This window comes from Parasteatoda tepidariorum, chromosome X2, assembly GCF_043381705.1.
Source record: "Parasteatoda tepidariorum isolate YZ-2023 chromosome X2, CAS_Ptep_4.0, whole genome shotgun sequence".
NCBI lineage: Eukaryota > Metazoa > Arthropoda > Arachnida > Araneae > Theridiidae > Parasteatoda > Parasteatoda tepidariorum.
The window spans coordinates 48,427,267-48,449,122 of NC_092215.1; the positions used below are offsets into that span (position 1 = coordinate 48,427,267).

The 21,856-nt window shown below is 26.1% G+C and overlaps 2 protein-coding genes and 1 long non-coding RNA gene across 3 annotated transcripts in view; 2 read left to right on the forward strand and 1 right to left on the reverse strand.

Moving 5' to 3' along the window:
- LOC107449500 (TGF-beta receptor type-1 babo) overlaps positions 1-11,255 on the forward strand; it is a 35,234-nt gene extending 23,979 nt beyond the window's left edge. The window contains exons 9-10 of the mRNA XM_071188165.1: positions 1,170-1,366; positions 1,442-11,255. Of these exons, the coding sequence (XP_071044266.1) occupies positions 1,170-1,295 (126 nt within the window). The 3' untranslated portion in view covers positions 1,296-1,366; positions 1,442-11,255. The remainder of the gene's footprint in view (positions 1-1,169; positions 1,367-1,441) is intronic.
- Positions 1-21,856, forward strand: part of LOC139427221 (uncharacterized) — a 423,254-nt gene that overhangs the window by 143,768 nt on the left and 257,630 nt on the right. The gene's annotated exons all lie outside the window — the stretch shown is intronic.
- The window catches only part of LOC107449513 (probable protein phosphatase 2C 6), a gene marked incomplete at its 5' end in the record, with an annotated part of 30,394 nt that continues 28,198 nt past the window's right edge, over positions 19,661-21,856 (reverse strand). Inside the window, 1 exon segment of the mRNA XM_043048465.2 lies at positions 19,661-21,322. Coding sequence (XP_042904399.1) covers positions 21,140-21,322 — 183 coding nt within the window.

Consider the following 21,856-nt stretch of genomic DNA (forward strand, 5'->3'; position numbering starts at 1 on the left):
GCTACACTCCAATACTGTAAATATCCTACCATATTATACATTTTGAAGTTAAAGTCTGTAACTCATACTGAATATAGAATGTTTATGGGCAATTTTTGTAAAAATTCCCCTTTCACTATACACATTTTTCAATTGATTACTCATTGTAAGTATCTCTAAATTGTTTAAGTCAAAATTCCTTTAAATCTAATTTATTAAAACAAGAATAAAACATTGAGCTGTGATAGCATAGTGGTTAAGTCATTCAGCCGTCATTGTGAGGAACTGTGGTTCAATCCTCAGCTTCAGTTTGAAGCCCACCCAGTTTTAGGTTGTCTGGGAAGTAACCAGCTTACCAGGTTGTTTTGGACAGCTAATTTTTAGATTGTTCTTTGTTAAAAATGTACATAAAAAGAAATTACATGACAAATTCTTATAATATCATGCATAACTCTTAATAGTATGTAATTTTAGGGAGAAATATCTAAGCCAATAGGTTATTAAATTCCAAAATAAAAAAATAGTCTTTAGTCAAATATCAAAATTTCTTCGAATTTGAAATCCAACAATGTGAGTTAAGACAATGTTCTAGTATGAGCTTACAACCTGATTTTCTTGAAATAAATAAATAGATTTTTAGAAAATTTCACTGTGCGGTATTCCTTCAACAAAAATTTTATTTGAAATTGAAATAAGATGTTTTAAACTTACATAATTTTAAACTAAAGACATCAACCAAAAAAATTACTAATATGATACAGTATTCATGAGTAAAAAAAAGAGTAACTCAAATGCAATTAATTTTGATGAATACAGATTCACACAATTCATACTAATGCCATATAACATTGCTCCCATCACTTCTAAAAAGTAAATTGTCATGTCTGTGGTGAGAAATGATTCATTATTTTGACAAAGCTGGGCAAATAGAAAAATATTTTTGCTATAAATAGATGAAAACATGAAACAGCAACTTATCAGAAATTAAGTTAGAACTTCACATCAACAACTTAATGCATTCTAATAAACACATTAGAAAAAAACACAGCTCTTTATATATCCTAAAAAGAAATCTTGCTTTAAAAGAGGTGAATTAATTCAAATGTTTTAGACACTACTTCTAATTTTTTTTTTGTCATTTAATAATAACTATTCTTTTAATGAATACAATGTTATTTTCATTATTTTAGGCCTTGCGAGTAATTTCTAAAGTCATGAAAGAATGTTGGTATCACAATTCTGCTGCTCGTTTAACAGCTCTTCGCATTAAAAAGACATTGGCTAATCTTGATGCTCAAGAAGAAGTGAAAATATAATTTCTTTTTGTCTTTTTAAATTCAAGATTTAAACGAAGAAAAAAAAGAAAAATTGATATAGATAAAATCTGGTGCGTAATTATGTTTATTAGACTTTATCTATTCATGATTCTTAATTAAATTTGATTTTATTCTATTTTTAATAGGATTAAGCATGAATTATACATAGTCTCATATGTTTTCTGGAATTAATCTCATCATAATTAGTAGACATCTCATGCTGTTATTCTGTAGATATTATTCACAAGACTGATTTTGATATGAATGGGGAAATATAAATTATTTATCAAAATCAGAATCATTTTAAGTCATTAATTTGAAAAATGTTTTTAGAAACATTTTTCAAACTGTTTTGCATTTTAGAAACACCCTATTTCTGGGTATATTTTAGTTGGTCTTCATGTACATTTTTGTATTTGTTTATGAATTTTATATTTGTTTATGAAAATTAGACTAAGTTGTACATTTTTATTTTGTGTGATATAATTTGATTAATGTTTTTCTGTGCAAATACAACTAATTGTGTTTTATATGATGTCATGAGAATTTCTCAATATATATTTGGTGCTCACCCTATAATCTTGCATAAGCCGTCCGAAGAGGCATGCTAAATAAGCTATACTCTTTTTGTGCTAATACTAAAATATAAAAATTTTGTATTTAAATGCAAAATTTTAATGTATATAAAAATGCGATGTATGATGATCTATACAGCAACTTATTTGTAAGTGGCTCTGACTATTTATTAAAAAACTATGATTTGGTAAATAATGCGAAAATTATTGACAAAATGTGAAGTTTTTTTCCTCCAAATATATAAGTATTATATACTTACAAAATTACATGAACTGAAAATATTTATGTATTGATTTTTAAATTGCATATCTGATGTAAGCCTATAATTTCTAATAATTTTTATTGAATTTCTGAGTGTAAATATGTAAATAAGTTTCTGACAGTCTCTTTTCTTAATATTCACTTATTCTATCAATTCAAAAGAAATATTTTTTTTAATGTTGAACTTTTTAAATTGAAGCAGCTTATACCTGCATGAAAAATTATACTTTTAAATAAAATCTATGTTAAATGCATTTGGAAATAGAATTAAGCTTAAATTGTTCCTTAATCAATTATGAATTATATAAATAACCAAACTATGATAAATTTAAATAGGCATAAAATTAATAACTTCAACTTGTGCATTTGTAAGTATCACCTTTACAAGAAAAGAATGTGCCCATTTATGAAGATACTCATTTAACATTTTTTAATACTAGCTTTAACTGTTAGTTTCAAATTTGTTGTTGGATTTAAATAGTTTTTTATAATTTTCATTGCCTTATGCCCTTTAGAAATTGTACAAATTTTTTTTATTTACTTAAATGCACATGTGTTTTAGATATTATTTCAAAAATATAGTTTTACCTTCCAAGTTCAAAGTCATAAATTCATCAGTAGGGAAGAATTCTTTTTATTTATTTATTGTTTGTTTCAACTTTTTTTTATTGTATTTTGATATTAACTATTAATTAATTTAACTATTATCTGCAAATTTAATTTCATTTTGGAGTGTAGATATTTGTTGAATTAATATAATTTATTTTTTATTGATGCATTTCTATTTTTGCTTAATATGCATAATATTCAGATTCATTTAATCATCAGTTTAACTATAGTTAATAAAATTATTTTAAAATCTATCTTTATGAATTGAACTAACTGGAATTAATTAATTCATTTTATCTGTATAACTTTATTTTCTATGTTAAATATTATATAGAAAATTGAAACTTTTACTTGTTGAATTAATGTTTCATATCATTTGTGATGAGAGGAAGATGACAAATACTAGTTTTCTGGTTAATATTTTCAACATTTAGAGTACAGTATGATAGGTAAAGGAGTAATATATCTCTAGTTTTTATTTTAATAAAGAATTACTTTTATTAACATTTTAATATGCAGTTTATTTTCATTATATTGAATGAAATTATTTTCAAGAAGAAATAAATATTGTGTCTATCAAAAAGTTCTGTCCAATTTAAAGTTTTTAACTTTAGAGATTGTGTGAAAGCTTAACTAAGTTCAACAAACCATTTCAGACTGAATTTGGAAACTGGGAATAGAATATAAATATTTTAGATGGGTGCACTTCGGTAGTTAGATAAAATAAATTGCATGATAAATTCATTTTGAGCAACTAAAGTTAAAAATAGACCCTTCTTGTATTAGATAGCAGGTGGTAAAAAGTGGGTTACCTAGCACCCTCAAACTATCACTTGTTTCTCGTCTTACAAATTTTTAAGAGAAATAAATTCACCACTGCAGCAGGAGTTAGCCATTCACTACTTGAGTTCTGTACTAGTAGAGCAAAATATTTTTCATAAATGATATTTATAAATCACTATGATATTGGCAAAGGTCATACTCGTAAGTTCCAGATATCTTAGAAATGGACTATCATTTCCAATCAAACAAATTTAATTTTTTTAAGAAAAGAAGATAATCTTACAAATTTTTGTGCCCTAAAGCACTTTTTGTGTAACTGCATAGAGCATTGTTGGTGCAAAGCATGCCAGGATTGAAACAGCGGATCATCAGTTGAAACAACCTTTTTTGGTAGAATCTTCATCAAAAAAGTTTAAATGAGATGTTTCCAAGAAATAAAAAGAAGAGTGGCATGCTCATGAAGAAGAAGAGTGCCAAAAAAATACTGAAATAGCTTGGCAATTTGTATTTGTGTGCACATTTTAAACCATTATGTCCTCAATTACTGAATTTTGTAAACATACTGAAAATCACACATCTTTGAAAGACTAGAGTAATCTCAATTCGTATGACCTTGATTTTTTTTTTCTCACTCATGTTTTCTGTTTTGCTATCACCTTTTTAAAGATAAAAAACATTTAAAAATGTTTAAAGAATTACATGACAATGCATTAAACTCCTAAAATTAATTTGCATTTTGCATCTATTATATCTGCAATTTTGAGATAAGTCATAGTAGAAAAAAGATGTTTTGTTACATGTGAATTAATTATAATTAGTGGAAGAAAAAAAACATATTACAAAATATACATCGAAAAATTTAAATGTGTACAAGTTTTTCTGAAAATTAAATTTCGATAATGATGTTATTGGAGTGAAGTATTTATTTTTCTAGTTGAACAAAATATTTACTCAATCATCATTGGAAGCTATTAATATGAAACTCTTATATAAAAAATATTCATGTGATTATTATAATTGATATAAAATATATATAGAAAAAAATATTTGCTGCTTACAGAAGTCAAATTTCTTAGCTATAATAAAAATTAGCCATAATAAAAATTCAAAGTGATGTAAATTCAATAGCTTTTGTCTAAGACCGATAAGAGCTCTAAAACTATGTCGTTTTACCTTTTTGTTTTTATTACAATATATAAATGATTTTTCAAAACATAATATTATGCAGCTTTTTATGATTGATAATTCAAAGTAATTGCTAAGAACATGAAGTTTTCATGCATAAATTAGCAATCTTAGTTCATTGTAGGAGTAGTAAATTATTGCATTTATTTATTAAAATATATTTTGAACTCTAGTTTAATTTAATAAAGTATTTTTCTTATATTTTCAACAAAAAAAAAAAGAGGGAGAGAGAGAGAGTTTGATGTTTTCCAACATCAGGAATTTTAATGCTTTAATCAAATGTAAATTTTCCATATTAAATTTACATTTCTTATTCTAATTTATTCATTAAAATGTCATTTCTAGAAAAATTTATATGTGAGTGAAATAAAAAGTTAAATTCAAAAAGTGCATTGTGTTTAATTTATATGCTTGAAATTTTCTGGACAGTTAGTCAGCTAGTTTGAAAAAATGACAGAAATTGAGTTTAAGTTTTAAAATCTTACCACAATTTTAACTAAAAACAATAAAAAGTTAAATATATCATCATTTCAAGCAAGTTATTTCACACTCTTTTTTTTAATTTTTTATTTTCAAAGTCTTAATATTTTTTTTTTTTAAATTCTATTTGACATGCATTTGTAATAAAGTTTATTATCAATTTTCCCAAGTTTCTGTAAAACTGGAGTTATAAAGTTTTGGATCAGAGCTACTCAATTATACTATACAATAAATATTATCAAAGGTATGAAATGAGAATTATGTTATTCTCTTTCACTTTACATAGGAACAGAATTTTTTGGTATATCAAATATTACTCATGTATAAACATTTTGTCCTATTGTGGTCCAAAAGTTATACCTCACCGCTGTCTGTTCTAGTCACCTGTTTCTTGGATTTTTCTTTAAACATGGTGAAAGGATTAATATAAAACAAAAAATTATTTCTTCTTCTTAGAAAAATAGATGTTTAAAAAAAAGATTAAGCTATGCATGCATTGTCTTTTTCATGTAATCTTTAACTGATCAAACAGTATTAAAACTAAAGCAGTTAATAACTGCCAAATACTCTTGTCAATTTACTTGCAACATTGAAATTGGTGCTGAGCGTAGATTGACAAATAAATATGAACAGAAAATGAGCTCCTAGAATCATTTTGGTTGTCAGCTGATGTTTTTGTTACTTATTTACCTTGGTCAGTGATTTCAATCTGAAATTCCACTCAAAAATGTTTAGAACAATATTTTATAAACCCGCAAATGCAATCAGTTTTGTATTTTCTATTACAAAAATACAGTATAACTTTCAATACCTCCAATGCATGGGAATTTAAAAAATCCTTCTTCACGCCTTTTTTCTCTTCCACTCTGCAATTTTATTAAAACACTATTGTTGTTTCTAGAATTTCTCTGACTTTCTTTTTAATCGAAATCATTATAAAACATTGTAAAAAAACTTTAATTTTATAAAAAATGCCTAAACTGAAATGAAACATGGTTCAGATTATACAACATCTTTAATATTTCATAGACTCAATTTTATTTACTGAAAATAAAAACACGACTCCTTTCATGTATGTACAGATTTTCAGAATTGTCACAATTGTCCAAAAAGTTTTCAAATCTCAAACTATAAAATAACCTTTATGACCAAAGCCCCCTGAAAAAAGCTTGCATATTGATTACGAGTAATTACAGTTTTATAGCAAACAAAACTTACTTCATTTCAGCTGAAGAAAATTTATAATTTTATTTTATTTTGAAAATTTTTTAAATGAAATTTGGCTAAAGTTTTGCTTTAAAAGAAAATTGGCTAAAGGAGGTTAAATGAATTTTGAACATTTCAGCTGTTATTATGAATGAACAAAATTTTTTATTTTGGAATGTACCAATAGATTTTTTCGAGGGGAAAAAATAAAAAATATTTTTCGAAAATTTCCAAACTTCTGGAAAGTTAGCCTGTTACTGCATATCAAATAACATGTATTGAAAAAAATCATTGGTGACCATTGTTCCAGATGTAGACTCTACTAGAAATAAAAGTTATTTTTTAATTTATGTGATACAAGTGAAAATATTGTGTTAAGTTTTATTAATTTTAGATTTTTTTTATTTTATTTTACAAATACTTGACTAGACATGACAACTGAATATTTATTTATTTCGAAGATGCGTTGGTTAAAGATTTGTGTTTATCACTTACTTTTTACATCAACAATTCTTTGATTAAATTATGATATAAAATATCTATAATAGTCACATTATTGTAAAAACTGAGGAAGTACTAATTTTGAAATTATTATAATTATTAAATTATAAACTAATTTTGAATTATAATTTTGAAATTATATTTATGTTTCTTGTAAATAAAAAAAATTTTTGATAATATTCTTTAACATTTTTATACTCTTGGTGGGTTGGTAACTATTCATAAAAATTGTGTTTGCAGAATATTAAAAATTATTCCTTAGATTATGATATAGTAAGATCTAATCAATTGATTCATTTTTTAAATTGTTACTTATTTATTTCACCACAATATTAAAGGGGGAGAACATTGTGACATATTTATTGAAAACTTTCTTTTCACATTTAAAAATTTATTGTTTCTCCACAGGGATATATTTTAACTGAAGCTGTTTTATTTTTTACAAAAAACAAGAATGCATATTACACACATTATAAATCATATGCCTTGTGTGGGCCTTAACAAACATACGAAAAAAATTCTTAGAACAAATTTATAATGGTTATGACAATTTATTTTGAAAAATTCAATTTGAACTTTTTTTCTTTAAATCTTATTTCTGTCATAAAAGTAGGATTTCATTTTTATCATGACAGTTTTTTTTCCCTCCTCATCAATATTCTGATTTTTCTTTCCAAAATAGTCAAATTGTAATTCTATAATGAACTGAAAGTAGAAAAATATGCATTCGGTGTCAAAGAATCTGTTATCTGTTGAAAGATTTATCTTTCCATAAATTGGAATTCTATCAATTTGTAATTCTTTATTAAAATTCTTTATAATTAAAAAATGTTTTTAAATACTACCAAAGTGTTATTTTTTCTTAAAAATCATATATATGTGAAAAAGTTTATAAGTATGACTAGCAAAGAAAAGGATAAGTTCTCTGTGTTTGGGTGACAGTCTAGTCACAAGTATGACTTTACTTTTTTTCTCTCCTCTGGTCCTATTAATATATTCTTGCCCTCTCGTGTTAAAAAAAATTGTATGAATTAGGCTACATATTATTTTCTAGTTCTTCAATATTTGTAATTGCGCTTGTTAAAGACACACATATTGGTGAATATGAACCTCTTGTTAAAATTATAAATGTTATTTTTAATCCTTGATTGCTATCTACCTAATGTTATTGTGTATTCAGGTCATTTTGACCCATGGGTAACTGTTAAAGGCTAAAAAAAATGCCTTTTTTGTTTTATCATTTTATTTCACTGTAAGCAAAAAAATTTTTGAAGTTTTCTTAATTCAAAACTTTTATCAACTTCTGATATTATCTGGTGGAGCCTAATGATGTGGCCTTTTACTGCAATAACTATTAAAAAATAATAACGATCTTGTAAACTTCTGTGTTACAGTTTCTATTTTTTAATTCAAGATATTTAACAATTATAATGTTGTTTATGCTTGAAGTTGAAATATCTCTACTGATTCATAGTTATTTTACATACTTAGTAGTTAAAATGTGTAGATTTTTCGAATGTGTTATTTCATTTACATATTCAGTAGATAAAAATAATGTAATAAATTTTTAACAGATTCTAGCATAGTAGCTATTATAGAATCAGATAATGCTCTGATATTTTTTTTAATATATTTTCATTGTCAAATATCACTTTTACTTCTCCTTATTCTGGCACATCTTAATTACCCCTTAAAGCACGAAATTTTTTTTCGGAAAAACTAGTAAAAAATGATCAAGTTTTTTTTTCGATAGAAAATTAATATATAGGTATAGTGCAAGTTATTTTTTGCAATTTCAGTTGTGGGGGGTTACTAAAGATAGTTCGTGTAAAAGTTATAAAAAAATACTGTACAAATAAAGCTAAAACAATTTAATTACAGGTTTATTTTGAAAATGATTTAATATTTTAGTTGACCATAATTTAAGTAATAAAGGCTAAAAGGAGCCAGAATTGACTTTCATGTTTGTTTTTAAACTTGCAAAAACTGTTTTAAATAACATTTATTTTAACGTGCTAAAAAATATGAAAAAGTGATAACATGTTATTTTTAAGCAGATAATAGGATTTTTATGTAAATAGCGCATATTTTTCGCGTAAGTTTCAGTAGTGGAAATTTAAAAAGAATTTGATTGATAAAAAATATATATATAAATTTGTTTTATTGTCAATAAATATTTTTAAGGGTTCAATAAGCCAGGTTGTGTATAAAATTAAAACTTGAAACACTCAATGCCAAGTTTTAAAACAACCAATAAACATGACCTTTTTTTTTTCACTTAGTCATCCATATTAAGATTAGTTCTTAAATATTATGAGAATTGTGTGTTTTAGGTGCATATAAGTTAGTTCTGAATGATATTTTATTTTAATATGCTCATAATGAAAACTACAGCAATATCTGACAGCTCTTGCTGGTACAAATTTTGACTGAGTTGCTGATGACAACATTATTATTCCCCCCTTTTTATAAATTTATCCTTGCATAAAAAACTTATGTGTTGACCATTCATGCCATGGATTAATGTTTTTTTTTAATTTGTGGAGATAAAGTAGTTAGATGACCCTTAAACTTTTCATCTGCTTAGCTTTCATGTCTTTGTTAAAAACGTATGCATTGCTTACTTTTAAATACCAGTTACTCTTGTAAATTTTTATAGAACAATGAGTAGAAATTGAGTTAATTGATCGCCAGACTACTGCATGAAAGATTGGGCTATTTTATATTTGTATATAAACAATTTTATGAATTAAAAAGATTACACAGCAAAAAAGATTAAAAAGAAGACAAAATAGTGATTAATTTTATATAAGTAGGGCTGATTTTTAACACATTCCCCCCCCCACATCTCAGAAAAATTTCATGTTTTAAATTAAGCAAGTTGGATACACTTAAAACTTGATTATGCAAATTATTTTAAGTTACCAAAAACTCAATTTTTTAAATTTAAAAATAATAAATTCTTATACTACTAAAAGAAATTTCAGGGTAAAATATGTTCTAGTACAGAAAGATAAATTTTTTTGTTGGGTATTTTTTCCCCCCATTGATGTTTTTGGGAAGTATATCTCAAATAGATTGAAAGCAGAGATATTTCTAATGCAGCTAAGTTTATTTAATTTGGTATAATTATTTCCTTATTATGTATTAGTTATATGTTACCTTTCATAATCAAGTTGTTGAGAATTCTGAAGATTTTCAAATGTATAGATTTTAAATCAAACTGAAATTGTATTTGCTTTTGTGTAACATGAAATTCTATAGTTCTTTTATTTATATATGTGTATCTATATTCTTACACATGCATATATTATGTGTCTTTGACCAATATATTTATATCTTTAAATATAGATGTACAAATGGTGCTGTGCTAGTTAAATAAGTTTGTTCTTATTTTAAATTTTACAGAAAGTATCACTTAAATCATGTTTTGTTAATTCTGTTAGGTTGATGCAAAAGAAAAATTGCTATTTTTTATGTTAGAATATTTATTGAATATTGAATTGGCTAAAATTAAAAAACCTAATTTTTGTTTTTAAGCTTAAGAGTTCTCAGAAAATGCGAGATTTACATGTTTAAAAATGCAGAGGTGTTCATAAAAATGTTTAAACTTCTTCTGCATTTTCTGAAGAAAAAAAAAAAGATTATATACCATACCTAATTGATGTGATATCTTAAATTCATATAACTCAAAAACAAACTTTAAATTACTTGTTCCATTTTCTTGATTTAAATCCTTATCTTCATCATAAGTTTTAAAAATGTAAGTTTTATCGATACTATGTGACATTTAAAATGTCATAGACCTAAAAAAATTTTACCCATGTTGATTTCATGAAAAACTATTTTGATTCATACCACCAATTTCAGAATATAACAAAAGTGGTATAATATCAATTTTATACTAAACAACTAAAATACCTAATTGTTAAATAGTATATTTGTTAAAAAATTCTTTAACACATATTATGCAAAAATAAGTTTTGCGAATTCTAATTTAGAAAAATTATTGTCAATGTTTATTACAAATTTCAGTTTTTGATATTTCTTGTTGAATAATACTGTACAGTTTAAAAAGTTCTGATCAAACCCTGTAATAAAAAATAGAAAGTTACTGCAATTATTTGTTAACTAAACTAATAGTACAATTGTGTTTAATGTTTCAACAATGATAAATGTTTATTTCTAAACTTTATTAATGTTTTAGTTGAAAAAAATTAAAATAATCATGACATTATTCTGTTGTACTGCTAAAATATATAATTATTTTGTGCTATTTTCCTCTTTTTGTATAGCTCAGGACCTGTTAAAATCGATTTGTTATTTTTCAACAAAAAAGGGAATAAACTCATTTTTTCATGTTTGTGTTTCTTAATTTTACTCTTTTGTAGTTAAATATAAATTGTTCGTTGCTATAGGAAAAATAGAACACAGATCTTTTTTCTAAGGCTTTATTCTCAGGTCGGAAAATTTTATCACTGTATAATAGCTGTAAGGCAAGCGGGAAGCTGGTGAGTCTCTATACTGGTCGGATGCGCAGAGGTAATATGCACTGCTTAATTTTGATTTGCGTTTTTTAAAAGCCCTTAAAGGTGCTTTTTTTTATTCGGTGTTTGTAAAAAGTGCTTAATTTTCTATCTTTTAAAAAGAGATTTTTTTTGTCTTATCGATTGTTATTCTAAATTACAAAAAATTCGTTTTTTTCACAATTTTCTCTGCAATATTTATCAGAAACTAGTTATATCATCATGATTATGTCAAGTTTTTAAAATAATGTTATTGATTTTATGTTTATAAATTAAGTACTTTAAACAATAGAAAAAATATTTTTTATTCCTGCACAGATCCTAATTATGATTTTTTTTTTTTGGAATGTGATTAAAAGTATTTTTTGAGTGCTTGAAAAGTACTTAAAAGGTTTTTTGATTGAAAAACTGGCTACGCACCCTGTAACAAATGGGAATTCACTGCCTCTTGCTTTCTGCCCATTCTCTCAGTGTGTGGCTCACCTAAGGATGCAGAATGTGGTAAAAATATTTATGTGTAACTCACCAAATAAAACATATCTGTAACTACGAGCAGTTTTTAGACATTTTAAGCATATATTTCTCAAAACATTTTTAAACTGGAGAAATCTCAAATTTAACAAGTTTCCTTTAAAATGTAAGAGAACTATGAAGTAAACTAAGAGCAGTAGTAAGAATTAGCATGCTAGAAGTAACAAAACTATAGATTTTATACTGCATAGCAAAGTTGCGTATTGAAATTAAGGCCATGATTTGAACTAACATTTATTTAACTTTTAAATGAAACTAAATGCTAAAATCATTACTATAAATTTTAACATATTTACAAGGTCGTTGCAGTATATGACACATCTTCAAGATCTCTCATACCAGAGATTCAGAGTGACTGCCTGCTACACTCTCTGATCTGGAAAAAATGCATCTTTTTATAATGCTTGAGACATTGACGTCATATCTCTTACTGGCTTCTTTTTTCCCACTGGATTAATCTTTCTGATAACTTTCTTATCTGTGAAAGATTAAAGTTTACAACTTAAAATTTAAGCTATTTGTCTCATACAGCTCCATTATAAACTGTATCGATAAAATACTGTAATTTTCCTTTAATCTAAGGTTTTGTAAGCAAGTTTTCTGTGGTTGCTACTGACATACTTAAAACAAATTTTCTTCTAGCATATTTCTAATAAACTGATATTTTATGTCTATTTGTTTTGTCTTCAATTGAATCTATTAATGATATAAATTCAGACTCCATTAAACTAAATGCTACACATTTTTGCTTACTCAATCTCCAAGTTAATGGCATTCCAGCTAAATAAATTCCCTGAGGACGCATGTTATAGTGTTAATAGGAATTAAGTATTACTAATATTTTAACTAGCCATTAATACGTAATTTATTACTTTGACTAAATCTTCAAATCCGAATGTGCACTCATGAAACATTGATGTTATTTTATTTGAAAGGAACATTCTAATTTTCGATGTACAGTCGCAAAAATTAAAGGCACCACCCTGAGTAATTTTTGATCTAAGGACCGGATCTTCATGTTCTAGGACTCAATGCTTTGAGATGACCTCAGATCAAATTAATAAGTGCAGACAATATTTTAAGTTACGAAATCAGACACCAAAAAACTCTCTGAATAAACATTAATTTTTTTTCCTTGGACAGATTCGCATTTCAGACCCTTAAAACATAGCGGGTAGTTTCAATCAGGAGAGAGGTCCCAAGTTTCGACCCTTCATGTCAATTTTACTTTTTGCGTATTATTACCATATCACAAGATCTTTTTAAGTTAATTGAGAAATTTTTGCACACCGTTATAAAATTCATTCATTCAGAGATAGTTCCATGCAAAACATAATTTTAACTAAATACACAAGCCTGCAAAATTGAACTTTTCGAAAAATACAAGCGAAGTTATTGTTGATTTATATGTTATTTGATGTGCTGATTTTGAAAATGACCTTCATTTTCCCCAATCACATCAGGATTTTTTATAAAATCGATATTAATGTTTTTACTAAAATCCTATTTGAAAAGGAATTCTCTCAAATAATTTTGCATGTACTATCTGGTAACTTCATTCATTTTGATCTCTATGTGAAATTTAATCTTGTGAAAGAAAATTGATTTTTGAGCTATCAACTGATTTTTTATAGATTAAAATGAATAAAAAATACTGTTACCAGATAGCAGAAGTCACCTCTGGTCAAGAGAAAAACAATAAGTTCTTCGTGTTCAAACTTTCTACATCAGTTTCTAGAAGAAAATCACCAACAAACCATTTTAATTTCTTTTTATTTTGATAACTTACGTAAAATTGACGATTAACCAAGAATAACAAATATTGTGTATGTGTATATGAAAGTTTGAAACAAAAAACAAAACGAGCAAAAAACAAAAGAGAAATGTTTCTATTTAAGTATATACTCGTTTTCCTTTGAAACTTAATTTTGATGATCTTCTTTCATGCTTAATCTCAGGTTTATCCCGAGTTACCATCCAACAGTAGTCAGTGAACATGTTCTTGTCCCATCTTCCTTGATATTTACGCTAAATATCTCTGATATCTTGATGGAACCTTTCCCCTTGTTCTTTGCTAACTGCTCCTAAATTTTCAGGGAAAAAGTCCACATGTGAGTGAAGGAAATGCATTTTTGCACTCATGGAGCAACCCAACGTTTTAAATTTGTCCAGCATTTTCATTACAATTTCCTTATAGTCAGGATCCTTGTAATCACCCAGAAATTACTGACATCTTTGATAGCAACCCAAGCTTCTTTTTCCGTTTCTGTCATGTTAGTCTCAAATTTTTTATCCTTCATGAGTTTGCGAATATCTGGACCAACAAATATTCCTTCTTTCAACTTAGCTTGGGATAAATCTGGAAACTTTTTGCACAGGTATTTAAAACAATTGCCATCTTTTGGAACAGCCTTGACAGACTGCTTCATTGCACCTTATTTTACATGTAGCGGAAGTAACAATACTTTTTTCGGATCAATTAAGCTGTTTCGAATACCGTTCTTGGTGCCTGGGTCAAGATTTTGTCTTTTCGGCCATTCTTTTTTGACGCAATGTTAAGTCTTGTCACGGCTTTCCCACTCACAAATGAAACATGGGTACTTTATAAATCCCCCTTGTTAACCAAAAAGCATGGAGATAACTTTCAAATCACCGCAAATGGTCCATCTGTGGTCGATATATTTTATTTTGTTCAGGACGAGAGCCAGGTTTAGATACTAGTCTTTGATTTTTTCGGTTATACCCAGGAACAAAAATAACAATCATCAAAGTGGTTTTGGGGCTCTTTCCACGTCATAGGAATTCCAAATCGAAAAGCAGTCTTCTTTCCTTGAGGCCATAAGAGTAGATCATTGAGACACTGCACACAAACTTTATGAGGTGCCCAAGATTTGTCCTGATCTCAGAGTTTCATGTCAAAATATGCGAGGTAAAGTTGTCTTACATAGTTTGTAATGCTCCTCATGCGATTTTTAACTACACTATATTCGCCGCATGTATAACAAAAGTCATCTGGGAAATGTCTTGAACTCAAAGTCATGTTTCACGAAACGCACAGAAAAAAGCAAACTTTAAAATGACTCCCTATAACGCTTGCTAGTGTTTCTGAGAGGTCAGCGGACCTAGATAAGGATACTCGCGACGCTATTGGTAGAGAAAGATTGTTACAGAGAGAGGGACGGTGACAGGAAGTAGTGATAGAGGGGTAGATTTGACCAAAGTAGAATGCTGGTCTATCAAAAAGGGAAGAAATTCAAAAATGAAATTTTTTTTATGGTAAATGTTCATAAAAATTCCAGTAAAATTGAATTTTTATAAAAAACGTGACGAGATGGACATTTTTCATTATTATTTTCCATTTCAGCACCAAAAAATACATTAAGTTCAGCTATCAGACCCCTTGTATTTTTTTCATCGCAGGCCTGTGATATTAATTATATTTTATTGAATAATAGTCTAAAACATTTCAAATTATAAGGTATAAAATTTTTTGCATCATTTTAAAGAATGCAAATTTACTTGGCAATATACAAAGTTTGAGCAAAATCGGTTGAATAGTTCTTGAGAAATCAAAATTTTAAAAAGTCAGATATTTCAATTTCTTAGGAACTATTCAAACGATTTCTATCAAGTTAGTATTTTTCCATGTAAAATTGCATTCTTTAAAATTATGAAAAAATTGCATATCTTACTATAAAAAATTTGTATTAAATAAAATAAAAAAATTTTACTACCTTTTATTTTTTGCATGGAATTATCTTCGAATATATGAATTTTATAATCGTGTGCAAACATTTTTTAGTACCTTTAAAAAGTTCGTTATATGACAAAATTAACTTTAAGGGGTCTAAACCTTGAACTGACCTGACCAAACTAATGACTATATTTCCAAGATCAGATTGCAAATCCAAATCCGCCTGGAAAAAAAAGGCACGATTCATAGAAAGTACGTTTTTGTGTCTGATTTCGCAACTTATATCTGCACTAAACTAATTAATTAGCATATTTGATGCCACCCCCTGGAACGATTGTGTCCTAGAATGGGAAGATCCAATTAGATCAAAAGCCATTCAGGGTGGTTCCTTTATTTTTTTGCGCACTGTATATTCTGGTATGTTAGTTGAGAGGTTCTGTATATAAACTGTTAGTTGAGAGGTTCTGTATTCTGTATATAAACTTTCCTTAAACTTAAGCAAATTCATATTTTTATAATAATAAGCTATCCTACAAAAATTTTTATAGTTCAGACACATTAAATAAATTCTTTTAATGTTGGTCTCCAAAAGTCTTTATGTCAAATATGTAAAAGAATTCTTTTAGTTGAGAAGTATCTATGTCACAACTATTTATAAAATAAAGAAAGCAGTTTTAAAATTAGTCACTATTAATTGGCACACTGTTTAATACATAATTATGTGATGTATTGCAGCAATTTCTATTACATACGGCACCACGGTCTTTGCGCTAGAATTCTGCAATCAACGTGGAATTAATTCAATATAAAATATTTACAAAAATATTCTTAATTGGCAGATCCATATCTATTTGCAGCATTTTATCAACATTAAAAGAAAACCTGATTTTTTAAAAGTTATTTTAATGAATAACTAACAATACAACACAAATTGTTGAAAAAGCAACAAAAAATATACTCAAGATGAGAGAAAGCTAATGAGAAAATGAAACAAAGACAAAAATTGATTATCACCTTTTTGATAATAAACATATGTTCATATACTTATTTTAAAAGAGCACATTATAAAATATTTGAATAAAACATGTGGTTGATAAAGTTGAAATAAAAACGTAAGAGGGCATCATACCACGGAAGAAACTTAGTCACAAATTCACTTCCAATACTAATTTAAAAGAAAAAAAGTAAGTTCAGGCAATCCTAGAGTAAGCCATGAAGGTTTAATTAAAGAAAAAAAATATCAAAATGCAAAATAAATTATTGGAAGGAAACATCATTGCTTCACAAGTTATCTTTTCATAATTTATTTTTAGTTGGATATTTAAAAAAATTGATTCTCAGTATTTCAGTATATTTATTAATTCTAGGTTCAAAGGAACCTTTCTCAGTATCTAAACCAGTGATGGGGAAACTACGGCCCGTTTAAGAGTGCCGTCGTGAGAATGCTTGAATGCGTTCTTGTATATGTTTATAGAACACATAAATTTTTTAACGATTAAGCATTATTCTTTGGCCCGCTACGATTGTCTAGTTATTACAAATGGCCCGTCTTAAAAAAAGTTTCTCCACCACTGATCTAAACGTTTAATCATTTGACATTTAAAAAGAATTTGAGATGAAAAGTTTTTCTCCTGGTATGGCACCACTAGAAAAAGTTGAAGAAAAAACAAACTTCATGAAGATAACAATAAAATAGTTTTTTCCAAAATATAACTAAACTCATATTCATGTTTCTAACAAAGATAATTATATACTTGATCAGAAATTTAGATACTAGCAAAATTTCTAGATACAAACTTTGACACAGGATACACAAAACAGGATTTATTTATTTATTATTTGAAGAACAATCATTACGCTTTAAGTATTTCACATAAATTATTTAAAATTCTAATAGTCTATAATCTTTGTTAAACTATACATTGTGTCAAGTTAACTTGACAGTGTTGTAAAAGCTACAGTACCCAATGTAATGATTAATGATAATGATTATCACAAAAGAAAATTTTGAGTAAAAAAGTAAATTTTGAAATTGAAGAAGTAAAATTCAAAAATTTTTCTAATAAATATTTAAAAACAGCTAACTACTCGTTGCTTTTATAAAATTATATTTCCCTTAATTATAAAAATAATCTAAAATGAGAATTTATTTTTTTACAAAAGCAAACCTAATTGCGAAATCAGACATAATAAAGTTACGGTGGGAATTATTTTAGCAATGTAAAAATATTCAAGTAACTTTTTTTACATAGCTTATAGATGAAACCAATTTTGCATAATCAAGTTAAACATTTCTAAGTTGTAAAACTTTAAAGTGTAAAAGAATTTCATACACATGTAGAAAAATTTTAAGAAAATAAACCAATTTTTAGATGGTTGGTACAATTTTATTTGATTTTTTAATTCCATAGTCATTAAATGATGTTTAATTCAACAATATTAAACAACTGCAATATTTCTTTCAAACAATTGAGTAGAGAAATTTTCTTTCAGAATGATTATATGTATTGATGAGTTTATCTTTCACTTTTCAGTATAATTGCAAATAAAAACTACCAATTTTGATATGTCCCCCATAAATGACTCTTTCATACATTGTAGGTTACAACACATTGCTAAGTTAAGGTGATGCAAAGTATAGACTTACAAAAAATACTTAAAAAATGAAATAATCCAAAGTAAAATTTAAATTACCAACATATTTTTAAAAAAATTAACACAAAAAAAGTTTTTAGCATCATTCTTCCAGTGTAATAATTCAAACTATTGACCAATAAATGGAAAAATAAATAGAAATTTTCTTCTGGAACATTTTTAATACTCAGTTTTTGACAAATTTTTCTTCCTTCTTCAGAAATGAAAATTTAATTTCTTTAAATGAGGGAAAAAGATAATTTATAAAAACTAATCTTACATTTAATAGCTATTTTTAAGCATAAAAATCAGGAGTCAGCTTTATAGATGAATGATTTACACATCGATAAAATAGTGCTTTTAGATTTCAAGCAAATAAACTAGCATATTTGAAAGAATAAATGCTTAATTTATTTTTATATATACAGTCAGACCATTGCAAGATGAGCATTCGGTAGGTTTGCTGTTAAGAGTTCATATTGTAATGGACAGACTAGACTTAACAGATCATGCGAAAAAATATTTTGAATTTAATACACAGTGAAACTCTTTTACGGGCTTCCAATGTCCACTTTTTTAAGGCGTAAATTTTTTATTTTATCAACTAAAAAATAAAAAGTCATGTAAAACTAAATAATCCTATAAAAACAACAGATTAAAAGTGCAGATTCAAAATTTGGTTTTTCCAAAATGCATTTAAAAATTTTGCTTTTACTCAGCAAATATGCCCCTTAGATAAATAACAGAAATATTTTTTTTTACTTCTGACATTAATTCAGAATCAGTCTGATCAGCAAGCAGATATGATGAACAGCCTAGCAGACATTTTATCATATCACATTTAGAAAGCAAGAATATTTAAATAAATGCTATTGCTTTCAATTTTAAAAAAAGAATTAAAACACCTTAACTGTTTCATAGTTAAGAAACTTAAATTTAAAAAAAAAATGAAACAAAGGTTAATCTTTTTTTTTTTAAAAAAACTAACATGTAGTAACTTTTAAATTACACCTATTGATTTCAGTGTATTAAAACGAAATGCAATTTAGTTTGTAAATATTTTTGTGTAAATTTTAATAATAATCCAAACCCTGATAATTTGTTACCTCTTTTAATGATAAGATTTTTGTAGAACATATGTTGACTCCCAGAAAGTTTCACTGTATTATCTCTTTATAGTTTTAAAAATAAATTACAAGGAAAAAAATTAACATACATTTTACAAATTACAAAATTATTTGATTCAAAATTTCATTCATATAAGAACATCCATAAAACCTAATCAAAAAAAATTTCAGACATACAAAATAAACAAGAGAGTAATATTGTATGAAAAAGTAAAAATATAATAGTCTACATTTTTTTTCCTTTAAAAAATGTTTAAAAACTCTTAACGTATATATAGTACTACTTATACACTAAGCAATAACATAAACATTAACACATCAATCTTATTCATGCAAAATGTTTAATATATTTATGTAAATTATTTTGGTAATATCGTGACAATACTACCTCTTTTAACGATTGATTATTTGTGGAACATCAGATTGTGGCTCCCGGAAAATTGCTCAGTATTATGATTTTAACAGCTTTCAGAAAAAATTATTAAAACAATGAGAATATACATTGTCATGCCACTGTAGGCATTACAGATTTCCTAACTCCTTAATTTCATTTCTGAAATCTCTATTCATTTTGAATTTTTAATATTTTTTTAGTGAATAAATTCGTTGATAAATTTGTGTTCCACATTCCTTAATGAGTAGATGTCGAGTTCTATCTCTTAATCGTTAGCTTCTATTTAATGTAAACTCAGAAAAAATTATTATTAAAGGTTTTAACAAAGCAGAATATTAAATATATACATTTTTTAATCTTTCTCTTTTCATCGACTATCATATAACCATATTACTGCTGTGCAATTGAAAAAACAATGTAAATAGCTTCACAATAAATTTTTAAGGAAGTTACAATTATTTTTTCCCTTTGTTAATACAATCAACATTAAAATAGAATTTTAGAACTGATAAAATAAGATATTTGAGAGAAAATTTTATTGGGATATTTATCACATATAACTGTCAAATAAATAAAAAGATCAATTTTATATTACACACATTACATTAATTTTCTATAACAAGACAATACATTATTAGGTTTACTTTATTTCATCGATTTTATTTTTTGTGGATTTCCTTCCAAGCCAAATATTTTTTAATATTAACATTAGATATCACAGATTTGGCTTAATAGAACTTAGATTCCCTCATTGCGTAAAATTTAACAATAATTAACAAACTTATTTATACCCCAAAAGAAGGATTAAGAAATAAAAATATAAATTTTTGAAAAAAATTAAAAAGGCTAAAAAAATTTAATACCTACATTGACATGATATACATTTAACTAATAAACAAAGTTTTCTTATTTAAAAATTCATTCATAATGAGAAAATGTGCATAAACTAATCAGTTATTAATTTAAAAAATGCATTTAAAATGAGAAGAAATATCTAAACTTATCAATTCATTTAAACCAAACAATACAGATTAAGTCATTGAATATAAAAATATTTGTTACAAAAATATTGTTTTATTCAAGAGAATTTCAGAATTCTAATCACATATTTTCTTAACACTTTCGTTTACATGCCATTCAAGGTGATATAGTAAAGTTTCAGAAACATATTTGTTGTATTGGTGTACCTATGGCCCAGAGAACAAATGCATAAATTTTAACATATGAAATTTTTAATTTAAATTTCAATTGACTTATATTATTCAGAATAGTTTACCATTACACAGTTTCTTAAATGGTTAATTGTTTTTTGATGCATATGTTTTTATCTTATGAAGTCACTTTTCAACAACTTGTTCTAACTGAACACTGTTAGAGATATGACTATTTCCAGTCAGCTGACTTTCAGAAGCATTACTATGGTTAAATTCTGAAGGATTTAATTTGATAAGAATGCATGTCATATTATCACAGCCAGTTCCATCACCACTAGTGTCCGGGGATATAATGAGCCTAAACAACTGGAAGAAAGTACTTGTAATTATAAAATATAAATTTTGCAATGATTTATGAAATAAATATTTATAACCACACTAAATAAAAAGTGCAAAAAAGATGATAGTTATATATATTTTTTAATTTTAAAGGTTTTTTTTTACTTAAACTTTTAAAAGTTGTTAAATACAGAAAGAGTAGTGACTTTTTATTAAATGATTTATGATTTTGCAGATGCACATTCATTAGTTTTTTAATAATAAATTTCCAATTTCTTTTTAATAAAAAAAGTAAAGAAAGCCTTGCTAATATTTAACGATGCTTTTTTTCAGTAGTTGAGCTATTTTTTTTTTTTTTAGATATTTCACTTAATTTTAAGAATTTCACCCTGTTCTTGGGAAAGGGAGTAATTTTTCATTTTTTTCTGTGAAGAAAACCCTGAATAATGACAATACTTTACAAAAATTTAGTAAATTTTTGAAATATATATAGGAATATTTTTAATTAAACTTTTTCCAAAATATGTTCAGCAAATTTATTAAAATATTTAACTACCTGGT